At 54.7% G+C, this 16,062-nt stretch overlaps 7 protein-coding genes across 7 annotated transcripts; 3 read left to right on the forward strand and 4 right to left on the reverse strand.

Moving 5' to 3' along the window:
• Positions 1 to 443: 443 nt before the first annotated feature.
• On the forward strand, positions 444 to 982 carry J4E86_006129 (uncharacterized protein; the record flags this gene model as incomplete). The annotated part of the gene is made up of 2 exons (XM_051446660.1): positions 444 to 669; positions 720 to 982. 2 exons carry the CDS (start codon positions 444 to 446, stop codon positions 980 to 982), a joined length of 489 nt encoding a protein of 162 aa, XP_051302235.1.
• A 1,365-nt stretch (positions 983 to 2,347) lies between these two features.
• On the forward strand, positions 2,348 to 3,735 carry J4E86_006130 (uncharacterized protein; the record flags this gene model as incomplete). Its single annotated transcript, XM_051446661.1, has 2 exons — positions 2,348 to 3,424; positions 3,484 to 3,735. The coding sequence occupies 2 exons, from the start codon at positions 2,348 to 2,350 to the stop codon at positions 3,733 to 3,735; spliced, it is 1,329 nt and encodes a 442-aa protein (XP_051302236.1).
• A 1,920-nt stretch (positions 3,736 to 5,655) lies between these two features.
• Positions 5,656 to 6,720, forward strand: MIC33 (putative mitochondrial 2-oxoglutarate/malate carrier protein; the record flags this gene model as incomplete). The annotated part of the gene is made up of 2 exons (XM_051446662.1): positions 5,656 to 6,617; positions 6,672 to 6,720. 2 exons carry the CDS (start codon positions 5,656 to 5,658, stop codon positions 6,718 to 6,720), a joined length of 1,011 nt encoding a protein of 336 aa, XP_051302237.1.
• Positions 6,721 to 8,749: 2,029 nt separating this feature from the next.
• On the reverse strand, positions 8,750 to 9,646 carry J4E86_006132 (uncharacterized protein; the record flags this gene model as incomplete). Its single annotated transcript, XM_051446663.1, has 3 exons — positions 8,750 to 9,178; positions 9,256 to 9,355; positions 9,420 to 9,646. The coding sequence occupies 3 exons, from the start codon at positions 9,644 to 9,646 to the stop codon at positions 8,750 to 8,752; spliced, it is 756 nt and encodes a 251-aa protein (XP_051302238.1).
• A 688-nt stretch (positions 9,647 to 10,334) lies between these two features.
• On the reverse strand, positions 10,335 to 11,331 carry J4E86_006133 (uncharacterized protein; the record flags this gene model as incomplete). Its single annotated transcript, XM_051446664.1, has 3 exons — positions 10,335 to 10,821; positions 10,942 to 11,216; positions 11,278 to 11,331. 3 exons carry the CDS (start codon positions 11,329 to 11,331, stop codon positions 10,335 to 10,337), a joined length of 816 nt encoding a protein of 271 aa, XP_051302239.1.
• A 353-nt stretch (positions 11,332 to 11,684) lies between these two features.
• Positions 11,685 to 13,600, reverse strand: J4E86_006134 (uncharacterized protein; the record flags this gene model as incomplete). The annotated part of the gene is made up of 2 exons (XM_051446665.1): positions 11,685 to 12,470; positions 12,518 to 13,600. 2 exons carry the CDS (start codon positions 13,598 to 13,600, stop codon positions 11,685 to 11,687), a joined length of 1,869 nt encoding a protein of 622 aa, XP_051302240.1.
• A 371-nt stretch (positions 13,601 to 13,971) lies between these two features.
• Positions 13,972 to 15,572, reverse strand: J4E86_006135 (uncharacterized protein; the record flags this gene model as incomplete). Its single annotated transcript, XM_051446666.1, has 2 exons — positions 13,972 to 15,381; positions 15,540 to 15,572. 2 exons carry the CDS (start codon positions 15,570 to 15,572, stop codon positions 13,972 to 13,974), a joined length of 1,443 nt encoding a protein of 480 aa, XP_051302241.1.
• Between the last annotated feature and the right edge of the window lie 490 nt (positions 15,573 to 16,062).

The raw sequence follows: 16,062 nt of genomic DNA on the forward strand, positions 1-16,062 counted from the left end.
TGCGGCCAATCACATTTTACCCCTTACTAGCTCGGCTGCACGGTGATCTTCATCTACACAGCTACGCGCCCACTACCCAGTACGCCCTACCAATCCTTTCGGCTTATCCTTCCAAGCCGACAAAACTCGACGCCAATGCCGCTATATTAAGAGAATGGCCTGATGTACTCTCCGGCAGCCAACCTGGTCTGCCGTCCAAGCGCACGATGCTAACCGCCGAGAAGCCTGAGACTGGCGGGGTATTGGACAAGTGATGGCAAAGGTATTGGCTTGGATAAAAGATGTTCGCAGGTGGCCACGCAAATATAGAGACATGCCCTCCGTTCTGGTAGCGAGTTGTTGGTATTCCTCCAGTTGATCGAACGTCCTTCACACCAGCCTCGTGTCACCTCATATCCGATCCATCCTCCCGTCCACGCCGCATCCCACGGCACATCGACATCATGAGCAGGCCTCTCCTCCTCTCGTTCCTCCTCCCTCTGCTCGCCCTTGCTCAGGACTCCTCCTCGGGCAGCGAGCTTCCTCCTCCCGGCTACAACGGCGGTAGCGACAACCCGCAAGACCCCAGCGATGCTGGCGCTGCGGGAACACAGAAGGGTGCTTTCTCGCTCTCGGGAGGTGCTATCGCAGCGATCATTGTGGTCGCCGTCCTAGTCGTGCTCGGATCCAGTACGTTCTGCACATCACGTCCCAGCATACTCGAGCTAACATCAACACAGTCGCATCGGGTGTACTCTGGTGGCTCGCGAAGAAGCGCCAGTGGGACGTTCGCGCATCCATTCGCCGTGCGTCTCGTCGCTTCACCGGCCGCGCGAACAACGACGCCGGCAAGCAGAACCGCGAAAACCGAAGGACAGGCATCAGACTCAACTCGCCGCCCCCGGGCAAGAACGCCAACAAAATGCGCGATATCGAGAAGGGCCTCCCTCTGTCCAACAAGGCGCCACAAACTACAACTACCATCACGAGCGTGATGAGGTGAAGCTCCGAAGGCATAGCATAGACTATCTGGAAGCAACACCAGCGCCGCCACGCGGGCCGAGGCACCCGTCGACGCGAAAGACGATGACGGAGTTTGGAACAGGACGCCTCACAACTCTTGTCCGTCGGAACGTGCGCACACATACCGCATTCTTCATGCGGCTTATCATAGCACGCGGGGCATGCATCTTTGGGGCGTACATGAATATTACGGTAACGATAGCACTTGGGAAGCGGTTGATGGCTGCTTAGGACTCCGGAGTCTTTGCACTTTGGGTGTCATTATTTTCTTGTCAACATATTATGATACCACGCTTTTTCGGACGTATGGATAATGGACGCATCGGTCAGCGTCGATGGTGTCAAGACGTAGACCCTAGATTTCGATAGTACCCAAACATAACTATAACCACCTTTTCAAAGATCTCAATATTCTTCTCTACCCTTCGACATACTCAAGGTAAGAGCTTCGAGTCCGGGAATACTGAAATGAGAGTTTCGAGCCCGGCAATACCAAGGCCTATTATGAGACCACGCCAAGTCAGCGACCGCCCATCTGACCACAGGCGCTTGGCCAAACGTCCAGGAATAGCCCGTTACTTGGCCATCGCTTGGATGTTTCTTGGGAGTTTCTTGGAGAAAGCTTGGGCAAATGCCCAGGAATAGCTTGGAGAAAGCTTGAGAAAGGCTTGGGAAAGGCTTGGGAAAGGCGTGGTATATGCAGAGATGATCTGACCCTGATCCTACTATCCCGGTGCTGTGGTATGCGCCCGGCTGGGCACCCAGTTCATCTGCCGGCTTTGCATGACTGCCGTAGGTCTGACCCAGGATTAGAAGAACGGTAATGTTGCAGGGTATGTGACGAGATCGCTTCGTGCAGTTAATTTCCGAGAATAGTTCGCTGTGCCGCAGAGCTACATCGCGGAAGCACCTCATACAAGGGAGGAAATAAACGGGTGTAAAGCCGACATCGACGCTAGGCATCTTTTCATCTTGATGTAGGCTTCATGGTGTTCGGACTTTTGTTTGCATGAATTAGAAGGAAGGCCGCCTGGGCAGCAGGCAGATCGTAACTTGAACACCGTGACTCCAAATTGCTCCTGTGATATCAATTCAAGTACTGAGGACTTAAGAGCATTGATCACTTGATGTTCACGAGACCGACACTCGATTTAAGGCCTTGCGACAAGAGGGCGGCCACAGTCACTCAAGCTGTAGCACGTGACCTGGCGAGCACGCTAGTCCTAAAGTAATTATCCCGACGCGTTCCCCCGCATCATCGTGTCTGGCGCCATTCCTGCCCAACGCGACACCTGGGCAGCACCACATCGCATTCACATAGCAAAATCGCACTGAACAGAACAACATGGCCTCTCGACACCGAACTACGAGGCCATCTGCTAGTCGCCCGTCTGGAGTTTCCACTCCAGCGCGAACTGCCGGTAGCAACCGCAGCGCAGACGTCCTTCCACCGTACAAGAAGCCATCGCATCCCCTCGATACTGAAGCGACGCGAGCCCTGAGGGAACTACAAGGTCGCAATATTAATGACATCAAGAGGCACAATAAGCAGGCTACCGAGCATGTCACCAGTACAGCGGCAAACATCAACGACATGCTACGCGACCATGCTGGGTACATCGAGCGACGGCAGAAGAAGTGGGACGTGGGCAAGAGTTTGGACGACAAAGACGAAGAAGAAATTATCATGGCAGAGCTCCAGACCAATGTGGATGGGGCTACCACCAAGCTGGAAGAAAGCATGCGCGCCGTCATTGACTCGGGTGTCGCCGCGCAGCGCATCGAGGAAGCGCTGGAGTGGTTAAGGAACACTGCGCCCGGGCGGTCGGCAGACGAATACCGGACGCAGATGACACAGCGGGAAACACAAAGGCACACCCAGACTCAGGCAGCCAGCCAGCGGGCACAAAACGAGGGTGACGACGAGGATATGGACGACAGACCTACGCCCGGTCCTACACCCCTCGATGGCTCTCGCGTAGCTCTCACAGGCGCAAGTGAGCTGTTTGCAGATCGTATGCAGCGCGACAAGGATGCCTACACGTCACTCTCCTACACAGCGCGCTATGCACGCAACAACGATTACCGCGAGTTCAAGCGCACGGTACACGATGCCAAGTATGGCGACGAGGGTCCCACACTTGGTCATGAAGACACCTGGTTCAATGAGTCCGGGTCGCCAGCGCCTGGCATTACGGACACACGCCGAGGCGACCTCGACGACGACGACGACATCGTAGTAGACAAAGCGACCATCAGCACGAGGTGCCCCATCACATACCAGCAGTTCAAGGACCCATACACAAGTACAAAGTGTCCTCATACCTTTGAGAAGAATGCCGTTCTCGATATGATCCGATCGGGCGGTCACAGGGTGGACGGTCAGAGAGCCATTGAGTGCCCAGTCAATGGTTGCTCACAGGTAAGTCTATCCCCTGCACGTCAATATTCTCAGAGACCTATACTAACACTGCTTGTTAGTTGCTGACCAAAGACGACGTGCGCAAGGACACTATTATCGCTCGCAGAATCAAGCGCATGCTAGCAGCTGAACTTGAAGGTGACGACTCCGACGAAGAGGTGCAAGCTCCTCGTGAGGCTCAACAAATCGATGGGAGCGACGATCTGTCTGGAGCGACTTCGAGGCTGCAGGTCCCGGGAACTCAACAACCGCCAGAGTCAAGCATTATCGAGGACCTCGGATCTCCGAGCGATAGCGAGATGTCGGTTTAGCCTATGCACGATGGGAATGGCGTTTCGGTTTCGGACGGGCTCAATGATACCCAAAGGTGTAAAGACGTAGTTGATTCCAGCGAAATATGTTGAGACAACAGACAGGCCGCGCAATCTATGCGGCGTAGTACTTGTCCCGTAGTCAGGCATCAATCTTCTCAACAGTACCTGCGCAGCCCTTTCGTTTCTTCTGCAAGCGTTCAGGCCGGCCGGGCACCTCCACATTCCCGACCCTGTGCCGAAGACTAGTTGACCTACCATTCACCCACGGACATTGTGTTGGCCTAGATCTGGTACCCTGCATGATATTTCGCTACAATATTCTTCCGCTCACAAAGTCGTTCACAGCCTGTCGTCACTCAGAATGTCTTCGGCCGCGGATACCTTCGGGTCACTGGTGGTTGCAACTTCAACCGCGCACCTGGGCGAAAGGCCTCAGCACCGCCCCGTCCAGCACTGAGGACCCTGGATCTCGCCCAAAAGAAAGCGATCTCGCCAGTTCATTCCGATCTGCGACACGGCGGTATATCAATACCCAACGAATGAAAAGCAATGTGCGTACACGCACGTCGGGTTGGAACGACGCACGGATGCACGTTGTGCGCGCGGAAACCGCAGTCTCATCCGGAAAAGCACAGTGAGGTCACTGCACCTAGTAACAGGGTACCGCAACCACAACGTGGTGTACTGCAGCAGGCCCTCTCACAGTATTGTCCATGACATGTGACAGGATGCGCTGCGTTGAAGTTGCGATCGTTCGATTGGCCGAAGGCTGCCGTTACAACAAACGTCATCGCTCACATGCAAGCGGTTCCGCATGTGGCGCACTGGAAACGGGATACTCTGTGCCTGAAGATCGTGTGTTACTCGACCAAGACATTGCGCAATGGTATGAGAGCCTCAACGGTGCAAGGGAGACCGGATGGCATGGACACGCGACATCAATGCGCCCAGCTCGTCCCGCTCCGCCGTGCAAGTTAAACTTCAACATGGGAGCCTGTGAAGTAAGAATGGCATCAGAGTTCGAGAACTCAGTGTGACCCGATTGGCCCAACAGCGATTGGCATCAGGTAGGACGAGCAGCAGTTCATATCAGTGGCTCGCTGGGGCAGCTCTGCGATGCGGGGAAACGCAGCCCACCCCTCAGTTCATGGCACCGGTCGACTGGCTGGGCCTGTTGACAACTAAGAACAACAGATCATCGTGCTGCTTTTGTCCTCCGAGCCTCTTCCTTCACAGCCTCGTCCATAAATCTATCTCCTCTGCTGCTTCAATCCAAGTCGTATCGTCGCATAGTCGTTTGATGCTAGGAAGCGGGTAGTCGAGCGCATACCACCCTACCCACTAAACCCGCGACCCACACCCCACTTCTCCGACGCGGACTGGATCCTCCGCACAGACGTCAGCGCACGAGGTACGCACCCAACGTCCCATCTTCCTCTTCACCGTCTTTGAGCATCCACAATGCGATCGCCGCGGGTGCAATCGGAAAGAGAAGGGTTATCGCACGTGCGCGCGCCTTCGGAAATGCACACATGTCCGATGACACTCTTTCCTGTGCGCCGAGCGAAGCTGTACATCTAGGTCGTAGCCGGCTAGCTTGCGACGTCCACGGCCGCGGTGTAAGGCGCATGGGAACTGCGTCTCAGGCTGAGGCTCTGCCAACACCTCACGGACGCACGTCGTAGTGCTATGCTGCTGGGATATAGACCCGGCCATGGAGTCTCTTTTGTGGGCTTTCTTACTTTCTTAGTTACAGTCTTTCTTCACATTTGGTCTATTTCCAGTACAGCATAGCGACAGCGATATACCCCACAGATCTTCCTTTCCTGCATTATCTATTCACATATCAAGACTGCGCAGGCTGTCACTGACAACGCAATGTCGACAACAGCAGCCGCCACTTCGCAAACCCTTAAGATGCCCGCCGCACGCGCTCTCGAGAACGCAAAGCAATCTTCAGAAGCTGTCCTAAGCGACGCATCCTCCGCCATGTCCAAAGCCGCCGAGAACCCCAAGAAGGCCACCGCCGACTTCCTACACACACCCTTCATGCGCGCAGCACTGCCTTTCGTAAACGGCGGCATCGCAGGCATGACAGCAACAACTGTAATTCAACCCGTAGACATGGTTAAAGTGCGCCTACAGCTCGCCGGAGAAGGAGTAAAGACCGGCCCCAAACCAACCCCCGTCACAGTCTTCCGCGACATCATCGCCCAAGGCAAAGTGCTAGACCTCTACACAGGCCTGAGCGCGGGAATCCTGCGCCAAGCCGTCTACACAACCGCGCGCCTAGGCTTTTTCGACACATTCATGAAGAAACTAAGCGCGCGCGCCAAGGAAAACGGTACAGCCATCGGCTTCAAAGAGCGCGCAGGCGCGGGTCTAGCTGCAGGAGGTCTCGCCGCCATCGTCGGCAACCCGGCCGACCTCGCCCTCATCCGCATGCAATCCGACGGCCTAAAACCCGTCGCCCAACGCGCAAACTACACCTCCGTCATCGACGCCCTCGTCCGCATCAGCAAGCAAGAAGGCGTCACACGGTTATGGGCCGGCAGCTACCCGACCGTCGTCCGCGCCATGGCCCTCAACTTCGGCCAATTAGCCTTCTTCTCTGAAGCTAAACAGCAGCTCAAGAACACGTCCTTGTCGTCGCGCACACAGACTCTTACTGCGTCGGCGGTTGCAGGCTTCTTTGCGTCGTTCCTGTCGCTGCCGTTTGACTTTATGAAGACGAGGTTGCAGAAGCAGACGAAGGGGTCGGATGGCACCATGCCGTATAAGGGCATGTTTGATTGCTTCAGGAAGGTTGCGAAGGAAGAGGGGCTTTTGAGGTTTTACCGTGGCTTTGGGACGTACTATGTCCGTATTGCGCCGCATGCGTAAGTTTTTGTCCTTTGGCGTGATGTGAGGGTGTGTGCTAACGAGAGTGATAGGATGGTGACGCTTATTGTCGCCGATTACTTGGGCTTCATCACGAAATGAGAGTGTTGAGATGGACTATTTTTTTATTATCAGAATGAGGCGTTTGGAGTGAGGGTTTATGGCGTTTACACGTGGCTGCTATTGCCATTGATGTTGTTTCGGCATTGTCTTTTCTCTTTGAACCATCGTTCATTCACGTATCCTTCCGATGGAGGCGTCCGTTAATCGCTCAGGACTAATGCATATGGTACGCTGCCATGTTTGCGCACGCACGCATGCTGCCAGTATACGGGTGTCTCAATGTGTGTATCGCGACGTGACACAATGCTGTACTCATTCTAGGAAGAGTATTTTTTCTCGAGGAAATTATTAGAGTAGGCCTTCAATGTAACGCGTTAGGAAAAGGGTTTCTGTTATCACAATGATTCTGCAACTACTGATTTTTACTTGAGTATGCTTCGTGACTTTGAGTGACGCTCCAAAAGGATCGCGAGTTCAAGGTCTGAAAAATGGTCTTGGGCTGTAGTTGGGTGTCGATACTTAGTGATACCTTGATCAGCTAGCTACACCCCATTTGACATGTTCTTCGCTAGGGTGGGGTTCTTGAAGTCAGGACATTTATCATTCGAGAGCAGCTCCCCGCGCATGGACTGCTGAAGAGGTGATTGACTTGCTGTCTCGAGGTCATCACAGTCTTAGCGGAGGCTGTCTTGCGAGGTGTCCAGCCTATCATAGATGTATTGCAACTGCCAAGGAGCTAACTAATAACGAAGGTGACGGGATTCGTGACGTTTCAAGCTACCAAAGGACTATCATGACTACAACGTAAACCAGATGACCATAGAAACACTCAGTGCGGCGCCGAAAATGGCACGAGAGGACGTATGGACACTCATAGCCGCACCACGTTCCGCGAATACCATACACTTGCCTGTACGATCGCTCTCCTTTCGGGCTGGCGCGACGCGAAAGCTGCGTGCACCGTACTCCGAAGTACCGCAATTGCCTTCTTCCTCGCTCCAGCAGCTGAAGCCATACCAGGGAACAGGGGGATTTACCGGGAGGTCACTGGTAGGATCCCAAGTATCACAGCCTTTAGCAGGATAAATAGAGACTGAGCGATCCGCGTACTCGTTTGTCTCAGCAGATAGTACCGGGCGTAGATGATAGAGAACACTGGTGTAGTTCACCTCGGGGCTGTATAACTCGGCGTTCTCCACTGCCCAGTAAATGCCTGCTTCGCCTGAAAGCTGCCCGAGGGCCCAGCTTGTGTTCGCAAAACCCTGAGTGGTGTTCCCGCCAAAGACGTCTTCCATCTCGAAGCAGTACTCGCCGAGGGGGACGGTCGATGTCGTAAAAGTCAATGCGCTACTGCTGTTGCGGAAAGAGCAGGTTTCGTCTTGGCTCTCTTGGAAGAAGCGAACTGTCAAGTTGTTGCCACTTTGGAGTCAGTTCATTGGTTGTGGGTATGCATAGAGTAAGTGATAAGTACCTTACGATGTCATATTCGTAGGCGTGAGCGTTGGGCGGAAACAGCAATAGAGCGACCGATGCCAGTCCACTGGCAACTTGCAGGAGAGATAGCATACGAGATTGATGCATAGTCTGGTAGTGATATCCGTTTCGAGTGTATTTCGTATTCCGTCAGTAATGGCCTGTAGGTAGTTCGATCGTCCGGAGAAGAAGAAGCGGAGAAGTCTCAGATTGTACATGCAGTTGAGATGTGTGTTGCGCGAAGCCCTAGCATAATAGAACCACAGTCTGCCGAGTTGACATCGTCCCAGTGCTCATCTGTGAAATTGCAACCACATGATGCATGAGCCGGTACCCGTCGGGCGGTGCCCGGCTGAGTTGGAATGCCCTTTCCAGCATTCGCCTATTGGCGGTTAATATGATTTGACGTGGCGCCAAGCCTGGGGATGCCTCCCGAGGTCGCCAAGCTCCCGCTCGCCCCGCGGGCCAAGATGCTTATGTGGCACAGTCCGCTAGGCGTTATGTCATAACTATACGGAACTCTAATCACACCCTGCATTGGGATACGCTCGGTGAGCCCGTTGCTAACTGTGTGGCACAGTCGTTCCTTGCCGATTTATCCATCTTGGTAGAGCGCCAAGATCTCCCCAAGGAAAGGTGCCAGTGGGAATGAGAGCCAATCATCGTGCGCGAAGTTAGAATGGGCTGGATTCCACTTCTGAATCTTATTGTAAGACTTGTGCGTAACCTTCGCGGCCCGCCTTGCAACGCTGGTGCGCTTCACCACGCTGACGGCCTCCTCGTCAACATCGACGCAGTCCGAGCTGCCGACGGTCTCGGATGAACAAAGTGGAGTAAGGGTCTTCGTGGCCATATCGCAGAACTGGCCGTCAGATTCAACGAAGTCGAGGCCCCAGGACATGGCTGAGTCGCAGAGTTCTGGGGCCGTTTGGCTGGTCCAGTTGGAGACGATGAGATGTTCGTGCATCCACGTAGGGCGTTTGGGGATGCTTCGCTTGGCGGGCTTCGCTGCGTTGGTGATTACCTAGGTAGCCATTTACTCATATGATTCACTGAATGATGTACTCACCTGTCTCCTCCGTAGAGAGTAGAAGCGCATACCACCTCTTCGTCACCAATTGATGTGACGTCCTTGCCATACGCACCAAGGCTGAACTTGAGCGCTGCGTTCACGATATCGTTCGAGCCATCTTCGTCAAGCCTGTATAGTTGGAGGTACGAGTCCAGCCTAATTCTCGATCGCAGTCCGTAAAGTCAGAACTCACCAGGTGCACGAAGGGATATAGTCTTTGCCGGTGTCTCGATACGTTCCAGCCTTTTCCTTGCTGTAGTAAAACCTCTGATCACAGTAGCGGCCTATATCGCCGGTCCAAGCACCACCCACAGTGCCGTCGTATTGAACGACGCTAACCCACGCGATGTAAGTAGCATCGTCATTGTTGGAAATGCCTATGTATTCCCCTCGTTGGGCCGCAACAGACTGGGAGATCATCAGGTGCCCGCAGGGTCTATCTGACAACCGCCTGATAGAGCAAAGAATTCGTTGGCTTGGCCCCATGAGTAGGCACCATTGATAGACCCGCCCTACTTCCTTGTCAGGCTGTGCGACCAACGTTGAGGCATTGATGAGGCAGGACTGACGAGACTGTCTTCGTCGTTGCCAGGATCAGCAAGACCAGCTACGGAAGTAGTATATATTAGTGACGCGATCTCAAATTCATCAAAAATCGTTTCGCATGGATCTCGTACCTTTGATTTTGAGGCTAGTGCCACCAGCATCTTTACCGGGGAATTGAGAGTCGAAGAAGTTCACGAGAGACAGTCCATCGAAGATAAACCTGCTTGTAGCTTCTTCAGCTTCAACACAAACGTGCGACAACGTGATGTTTGAAAGACAAGCAAATCGTGACAATAGAAGAAGCAGGAAAAGGACCGACATCATGATACCATGCGGCCCGGAGAAGCTGGTCTCGCCGCCCACATATACCAGAAACGTGCCAAGATACCATCTCTCGTTTAGCAAGCACGCGAGCGAGGACACCGGGGTAAGCAGCCACGAATATCATACCACGTGCTACAGCCATCACATTCAGCGACCCCTCAGTACACAAAGCTAACGACCACACGTCCCATCCACTAACCCCCGCAAACCTCACATCACACAACGAGGCAACATCCCCTCACCTCCTCCCACCACCAATATCCTGGCCCAACCTATACCCACTAATCTTCTCCCACTCAATCTTCTGCCTCGTAATCGGCAACTGTCTCCTGAGCGCCTTGAACGCGCCCTCACTCAGACTACCAAACGCCCTGTTAAGATCCTCCTGATACTTCTTCTCCTCGGCCGCAATCTTCCTCACAACCTCGCTTCCATTCGCACTGGCGCCCGCACTGAGACTAACCTCCTTGGTCGTAAGCAGACGCACGTTGCCGTCTTCGTAATAGTGCACGTCTACTTTTATGCTGCCGGTGATGGAGCCGGAGGACGTGTCGTAGATGTAGGAGCTGCGCCAGCGGCCGTTCCAGTAGTTTGTGGGGGAGTACTTGTTTGCGACCGTGATGATGGCGAGGGAGGAGGGGGAGGAGGGCACCGGGTATACGCCGTGAGAAGACTTGGGGTAGTGTTCCGAGGCGTGGGTGCTGAGCGACTTGTTTAGGCTCTTGCTGTTGGGGTGAGGTTAGGTTAAGCTTTTATGCGGCATGGGTGTGTTGGTAGCCAATGGGTGTGCACGAGGGATGCGCGCGGGATTGGCTTGGCGAGGGGAGGGGCGGGGCGGAACGTACAGGAGCTCTTCTTGTGCGCTTTCCACCACGTAACTCTGCACAGCGCTGGCTTTGCCCGTGGCGTGGTCAAAGTCAAAGGAGCTTTGTGTGTCGATGTCGTAGTAGCGGCCGTCGCCTAATGAGTTGTACTGGCTGACTAGGACCTCGGTGCTGCCGCCGGGGAGCTTGGTTGTGGTGAATTGCTCCTCGTTGTACTTTTGGAAGGCGGGCGAGAGCTCGTTTTGGACGGCGTCGTCGCCGAGGATTGACTTGATTGCCTTGGTGACATCGGCGAGCTGTGGTGCTGTTAGCAGGTGTACTGGAGGGAGGGGAGCTCTATTTTGGTGGGGAAAGTACCTCGCCAGGCGGCGCGCTGTCGATGAAGGAGGAGAGAGCTGCTGTGCGTGACATAGCTGCGATTTGGCTATGTAGCAGAGGGCGGGTATGCTTCTGTGGTTGTCTCAATTGTTTGGCGCGTCGTGGAGTTGCGGGCGGACGTCGAGGCGCGCAGCCGCTTAGTGGGGCAAGGGCCAGCAGGGCGAACAGGGGTCAAACATCCATGTGCCCATACTCGATTGCGGAGGACGCTACGTCAACTGCAGTGCACGCGGACGATGTTCGCATCACGTTTATGATATTGAAATTGGAAATTGACAATGGGTATCTATATATATCGAGCAACCATCGTTGGCCTCATTAATCCTGGAACGCCGCGCTAAGCCGTGATCAATGCTAACATTATCTTACAAGAAGTCACATGGCCATCACTCGATGCTCATCTTCATCAAGCCGTCGTTGGTATCCGTCATGCCCTGCAGACCTATCCGCTTTGGGCCCAGTGTCGGTGTCATGCTCATGCTGCCTCCACTGTTTGAACGCTCACCGTGTGACTGACCGCTGATCGAAGTCTCCCGACTGGCTTTAGTATTCGTGCCCCAAAGACTGCTGTCCCTTTGTGCTGGCGACTGCGAGATAACCGGGCTGTTGTGAACACTGAGGCCTGGGGAAACAGCACGTCGTTTGATCGAAGCTTCGTCAAAGTCGTCGTCTCGTCGGCGTTTGTTTGACTTCTTCAAGGCCTCAGCTGCTGTGGGGGGCTGCATGGGACCTGGTGTAGATGCTCGGGATGCTCCGCCATTCATAGAAGGCGAGTCCATGTTCATGTCCTCGCTCATTGCGGATGACTCTGCGCGAGGGAAGGATGGCGGTGGAGTATGTGCGGCGCGTTGGTTCCAGAATCCGTTGCTTATCGAGTTGCGACCACTGTGAAGACTACCGAATGCGCCGAAAAGTCCCTTGGACGTTGATCCGTCTAGACTCATGTTGCTCTCGCTGCCCTCTTCCGGGACACCTTCGAGCGGACCGTCCAGCCCGGGTACTGTGGGTAGTAGATTGGGCGATGATTGCGCTGTATTAGAGGGCCGCTCCAGATCCGTGTCGCTCTCTCTCACTTGTCGGATGATCTCGGCTTCGCGACGGAACTCGCTATCAACCGGTGCGGCTTCTTCAAATAGCTCCGCTCGTATGCGACCGAACTGCCTCGATTTGGGCTGGTAAAGTTAGCATCTGATGTCTGCGTGTCAACGGAAGTACATACCAGTAGATTGCCTCTCCGCGTGACAACCCGCCTCACCACACCTGGAGTCTGGGGCAGATTACCGCCCTCGTCTCCGCTGTCATTGCCAGACGAGATGTGAAGGTCGTTGGCAAAGAGCGACAGGCTCTCTCGTCGTGATCCCGCTTTCCGCATAGCCGCTTCTCGCGCAAAGTATCCTGTATCCTTGCCGTTTGGCGGCGATGCTGGCCCAGGGCTTGCCATGGAGCTGTGTCCGCTGGCCGAGCTCGAGCTCTTCCGGCTGCGACCCTTACGCAACCTTGCCCTGTGCATGCTCGCAAAGTTGGGCTGTCCACCAGGCGAGAACAAGTTCGACCACGCGTTACCGGTATTGAGTCCGGGGAAGAGAGTGTTGGTCTTCGCCTGCGGGGTCATGATCATAGGATCGTCGTTGTCCTCAGGGTCCAGTGGATCCACCTCGTCCGAAGAGCTACTAGAGTCCTCCGAGCCCATCATGTTGATGCTGCCGACGGAGCTGGACGGGGCGGTTCTATCGCCATGGCTCCAGCCCCCTTGCATGCTCACATTGGGCGAGTCGAGCAGCATCGAGTTGGAGCGAGGCTTCCGCGGCGGTATCTTGATGCCCTTTTGCGTGATCGTCGGCGAGGAATCTGGCGAGGATTGGTCGGGGAGGGTCGAGTGGTGGAGGTTGGTGCAGGCTCTCGAGAACTCGGCACCGCGCGACCGTCGGGGCAGCACAGAGGCGGGCGACGCGTACGTGTTGCGCGAATCTAGCTGGGGCGAGAGGGGCACACGGGCAGCGAAGTGGGCGGGACTGGGCATGGGCGACTCTCGCGCAGGCATTTGCAGCGACAGGCCTCGCGAGAGGAAGTCGGGTCGACGCGGTGTGCTGGGGCTGGCGACGATGGTCTGATCATCTTTGGACATGCGAGCGGGTTCGCGGAATTTCGGAGAGGGCTCAAGACGGGGCGTGCTGTCCGAGAGCGACCGTGCTTTGGGCGAATTCGTCTTTGACGGCGTTGTCGCCAGTTGAGGTTGCGACTCCATCATGGCTCCCTCGCCCTGTTCGGCGGTACTGCGCTCGCTACCGATGTCTGGCGTCATCGTCAACATTGAGGTGGAAGGTTGATATGACAGGAAGCGACCTGAAACGCATTCTCTCAGCAACGCGCTGTGATCAGAGTCAATTTGTCGGGATTGGTGAATGGCCCGTCCGTTGAACGTCAATGTCACGAAGCGGGGCCTCTCGTCACGTGCAAGCCACCGTCATGGGTGAACCATGCTATGAGGCTTTACCTACAACCACAACCTCTGATATTTCTGGAATTGAAACTTCTGTAGCACAGGCTGTGTAATGCTATACGAAACGTATTAACAGCTTCCATACGCCTTCGGTATGATGTTGATCATGACGCGTAGGTCACCCATAGATCACCCGTGCCTTCGTACCCCTGAACACTCTTTTCATGCTATTGCTAAGAGTCCACAATTCCTTGCACCCACTCGATGTCCTCCCAAGTTGCCTCCCAGATGTTGAGGACTGTCATTGTCCATTCCTTACCCTCGCGCTTCATGGTGCCAATGCAGCGGCAGATCCGCCCTTGCTGTAACAGTCTTCTGCTGTCGTACTCGAAGAGCTGCACCGACTTCCAGACAGCAGCATTATACACTGCCTTGATGTAAGGTGGCTTGGCGTGGAAGAGGTCGCAGAAGGTGAACTGCTGCTCTGTACTAGTCCGCTCAGAAGCAAGCACTCTGGCATACATCTCAATCATGATGTGCTTCCCTGATTTGGATGCCTGACAGCTTTGATTAATCACTTCACCGATGCGGAAACATGTCCTGAGCAGTAGGTTTGACGAAAGACCGATGATGGGTGAGCGATCACGGACAGCCTCTGGAAATGGTGGCCTGACAAATGGTTTGCGTATCTTCGATGAACCTAGATCGCCAGTTGCGGCTTGCAGGCGCGTCGTGAGAGTGACCGGGGAAGTGAATTGCTTTGACACGGGCTGACAGGTCTTCTTGTCAGGACTTCCATCAAGTATGGTAGGGGCATCCGCACAGGTGCCGGGAGGGTGACGCAGTCTGTCATCGTCCCTGTCCCCGGGCTGCACAGAGCGGTTCAAAGCAGCATTTGCAAGGTCAGGATATGCGTCGTCAATCTCGGATGTCAATGTGAGCAGGTCATCATCGTTGATGTCAAAGTCGAAGTCGTCTTGCGCAAGCATCGAGTTCTCAATCTGAAGTGGTGCGAGGGGAGCATCAAGTTGTTCAGGTTCACTGGTATCAAAGTCGTTATCGTCGAAATCAAACTCGCAGAGTGCGGTCGGATACTGCACAGGCAATGCGGCTACTGTATCTTGGCTAACATTTCGTATGGTTTCAGGACTCGCGAAACCATAATCTGTCACATTGCAGGCTTGACTGAGGTGGTCCTGGTGTGAAACCGCCGTTCCGTTGCCGGTTGTTGTCGATCGTGGTGTTTGCGCATCGTCAACAAATATTGACTGCGGCGTTGTCGTAGATAGTGAAGCCTTAGATCTAGAGGCTGCGGAATTGCGTGAAGGCTTCTTTGTCCGAAAGCTCTCCGACACACGAGGTTGATCGGGGAGTCCGTTTCCTTCCGGATTCACGCGTCTGCCATCTGATGTGCTCCCTTGGACGGCCAACCGAGGTCGCTTGCGTCGAGGTTTTGGAGGCGGGCTACGCGGCAATGCCGGCGAAGGAGCACGTATTTCGAGATGCGTTGGCTCGTCCGCGCCACCAAGACCAAGATAGCGCGCGACAGTAGAATTGTGTCGCCGTCGCTCGTGCACGGCGGCTCTCCGGCGCGCCTGGTTCTGCTGCACGGGTGCTGCGGTTGACGAGGGAGGCGTCGAAAACTGCGTCGAGGGCTGATTGATGGCCGTGAAACTAGAAGTCGACGAGCGAATGTGAGTGCATCTGCATACTTCAGGTTAGTTCAAGCGATCTGAGATAAAAGCAACGTGTGGTGAGAAAAGGTGAGTGAGCGCGCGTCGGGCCTCTCACGCATCATCACCAGTTCGTTCTCTCGTTGTCCCCGTGGCCCCATCGTGATGCAGCGCGCTCAATGCATCCATGCTGACTCTATGCGTGAAGCGACACGATATGGAGGCGAAGTGAGAGGTGAGGTGAAGAAGGTTGACGTGGTGGGTCGCGACTTCCATGGTCCCTTACTCAGCCCAAAGCCACCCCACTGCGGGGGGCTTGCGCCCGACCAAGCAACCATAGCTTCATCTTATCGCGTGCGCATGGGCAACCATTACTACTTAGACTTCCGCTACGAAGCTCTGCCACCAACTCTGACTCTCTGCAAACTCTACACCACTCGTCAACACATGTTCCGTTGAACCCCGAGTGTTCTATTCTTATCTGTAACACCGGCGCTCTGCTTCCAGACCGACCCTCCGACCTTTCTCAGACCGTGGTGCAAACACCAGACCCTGATTCTGTCCAGATTCGTTCTGACAGCCAAGCAAACATCCTGTTCGGGGCGCTTTCTTTTTCTCGCCTCTCAAATATAGCAGGTCTTACCCTGAAGG

Source organism: Alternaria arbusti, assembly GCF_024043155.1.
Source record: "Alternaria arbusti strain BMP 1465 chromosome Unknown scaffold_7, whole genome shotgun sequence".
Classification (NCBI taxonomy): Eukaryota; Fungi; Ascomycota; class Dothideomycetes; order Pleosporales; family Pleosporaceae; genus Alternaria; species Alternaria arbusti.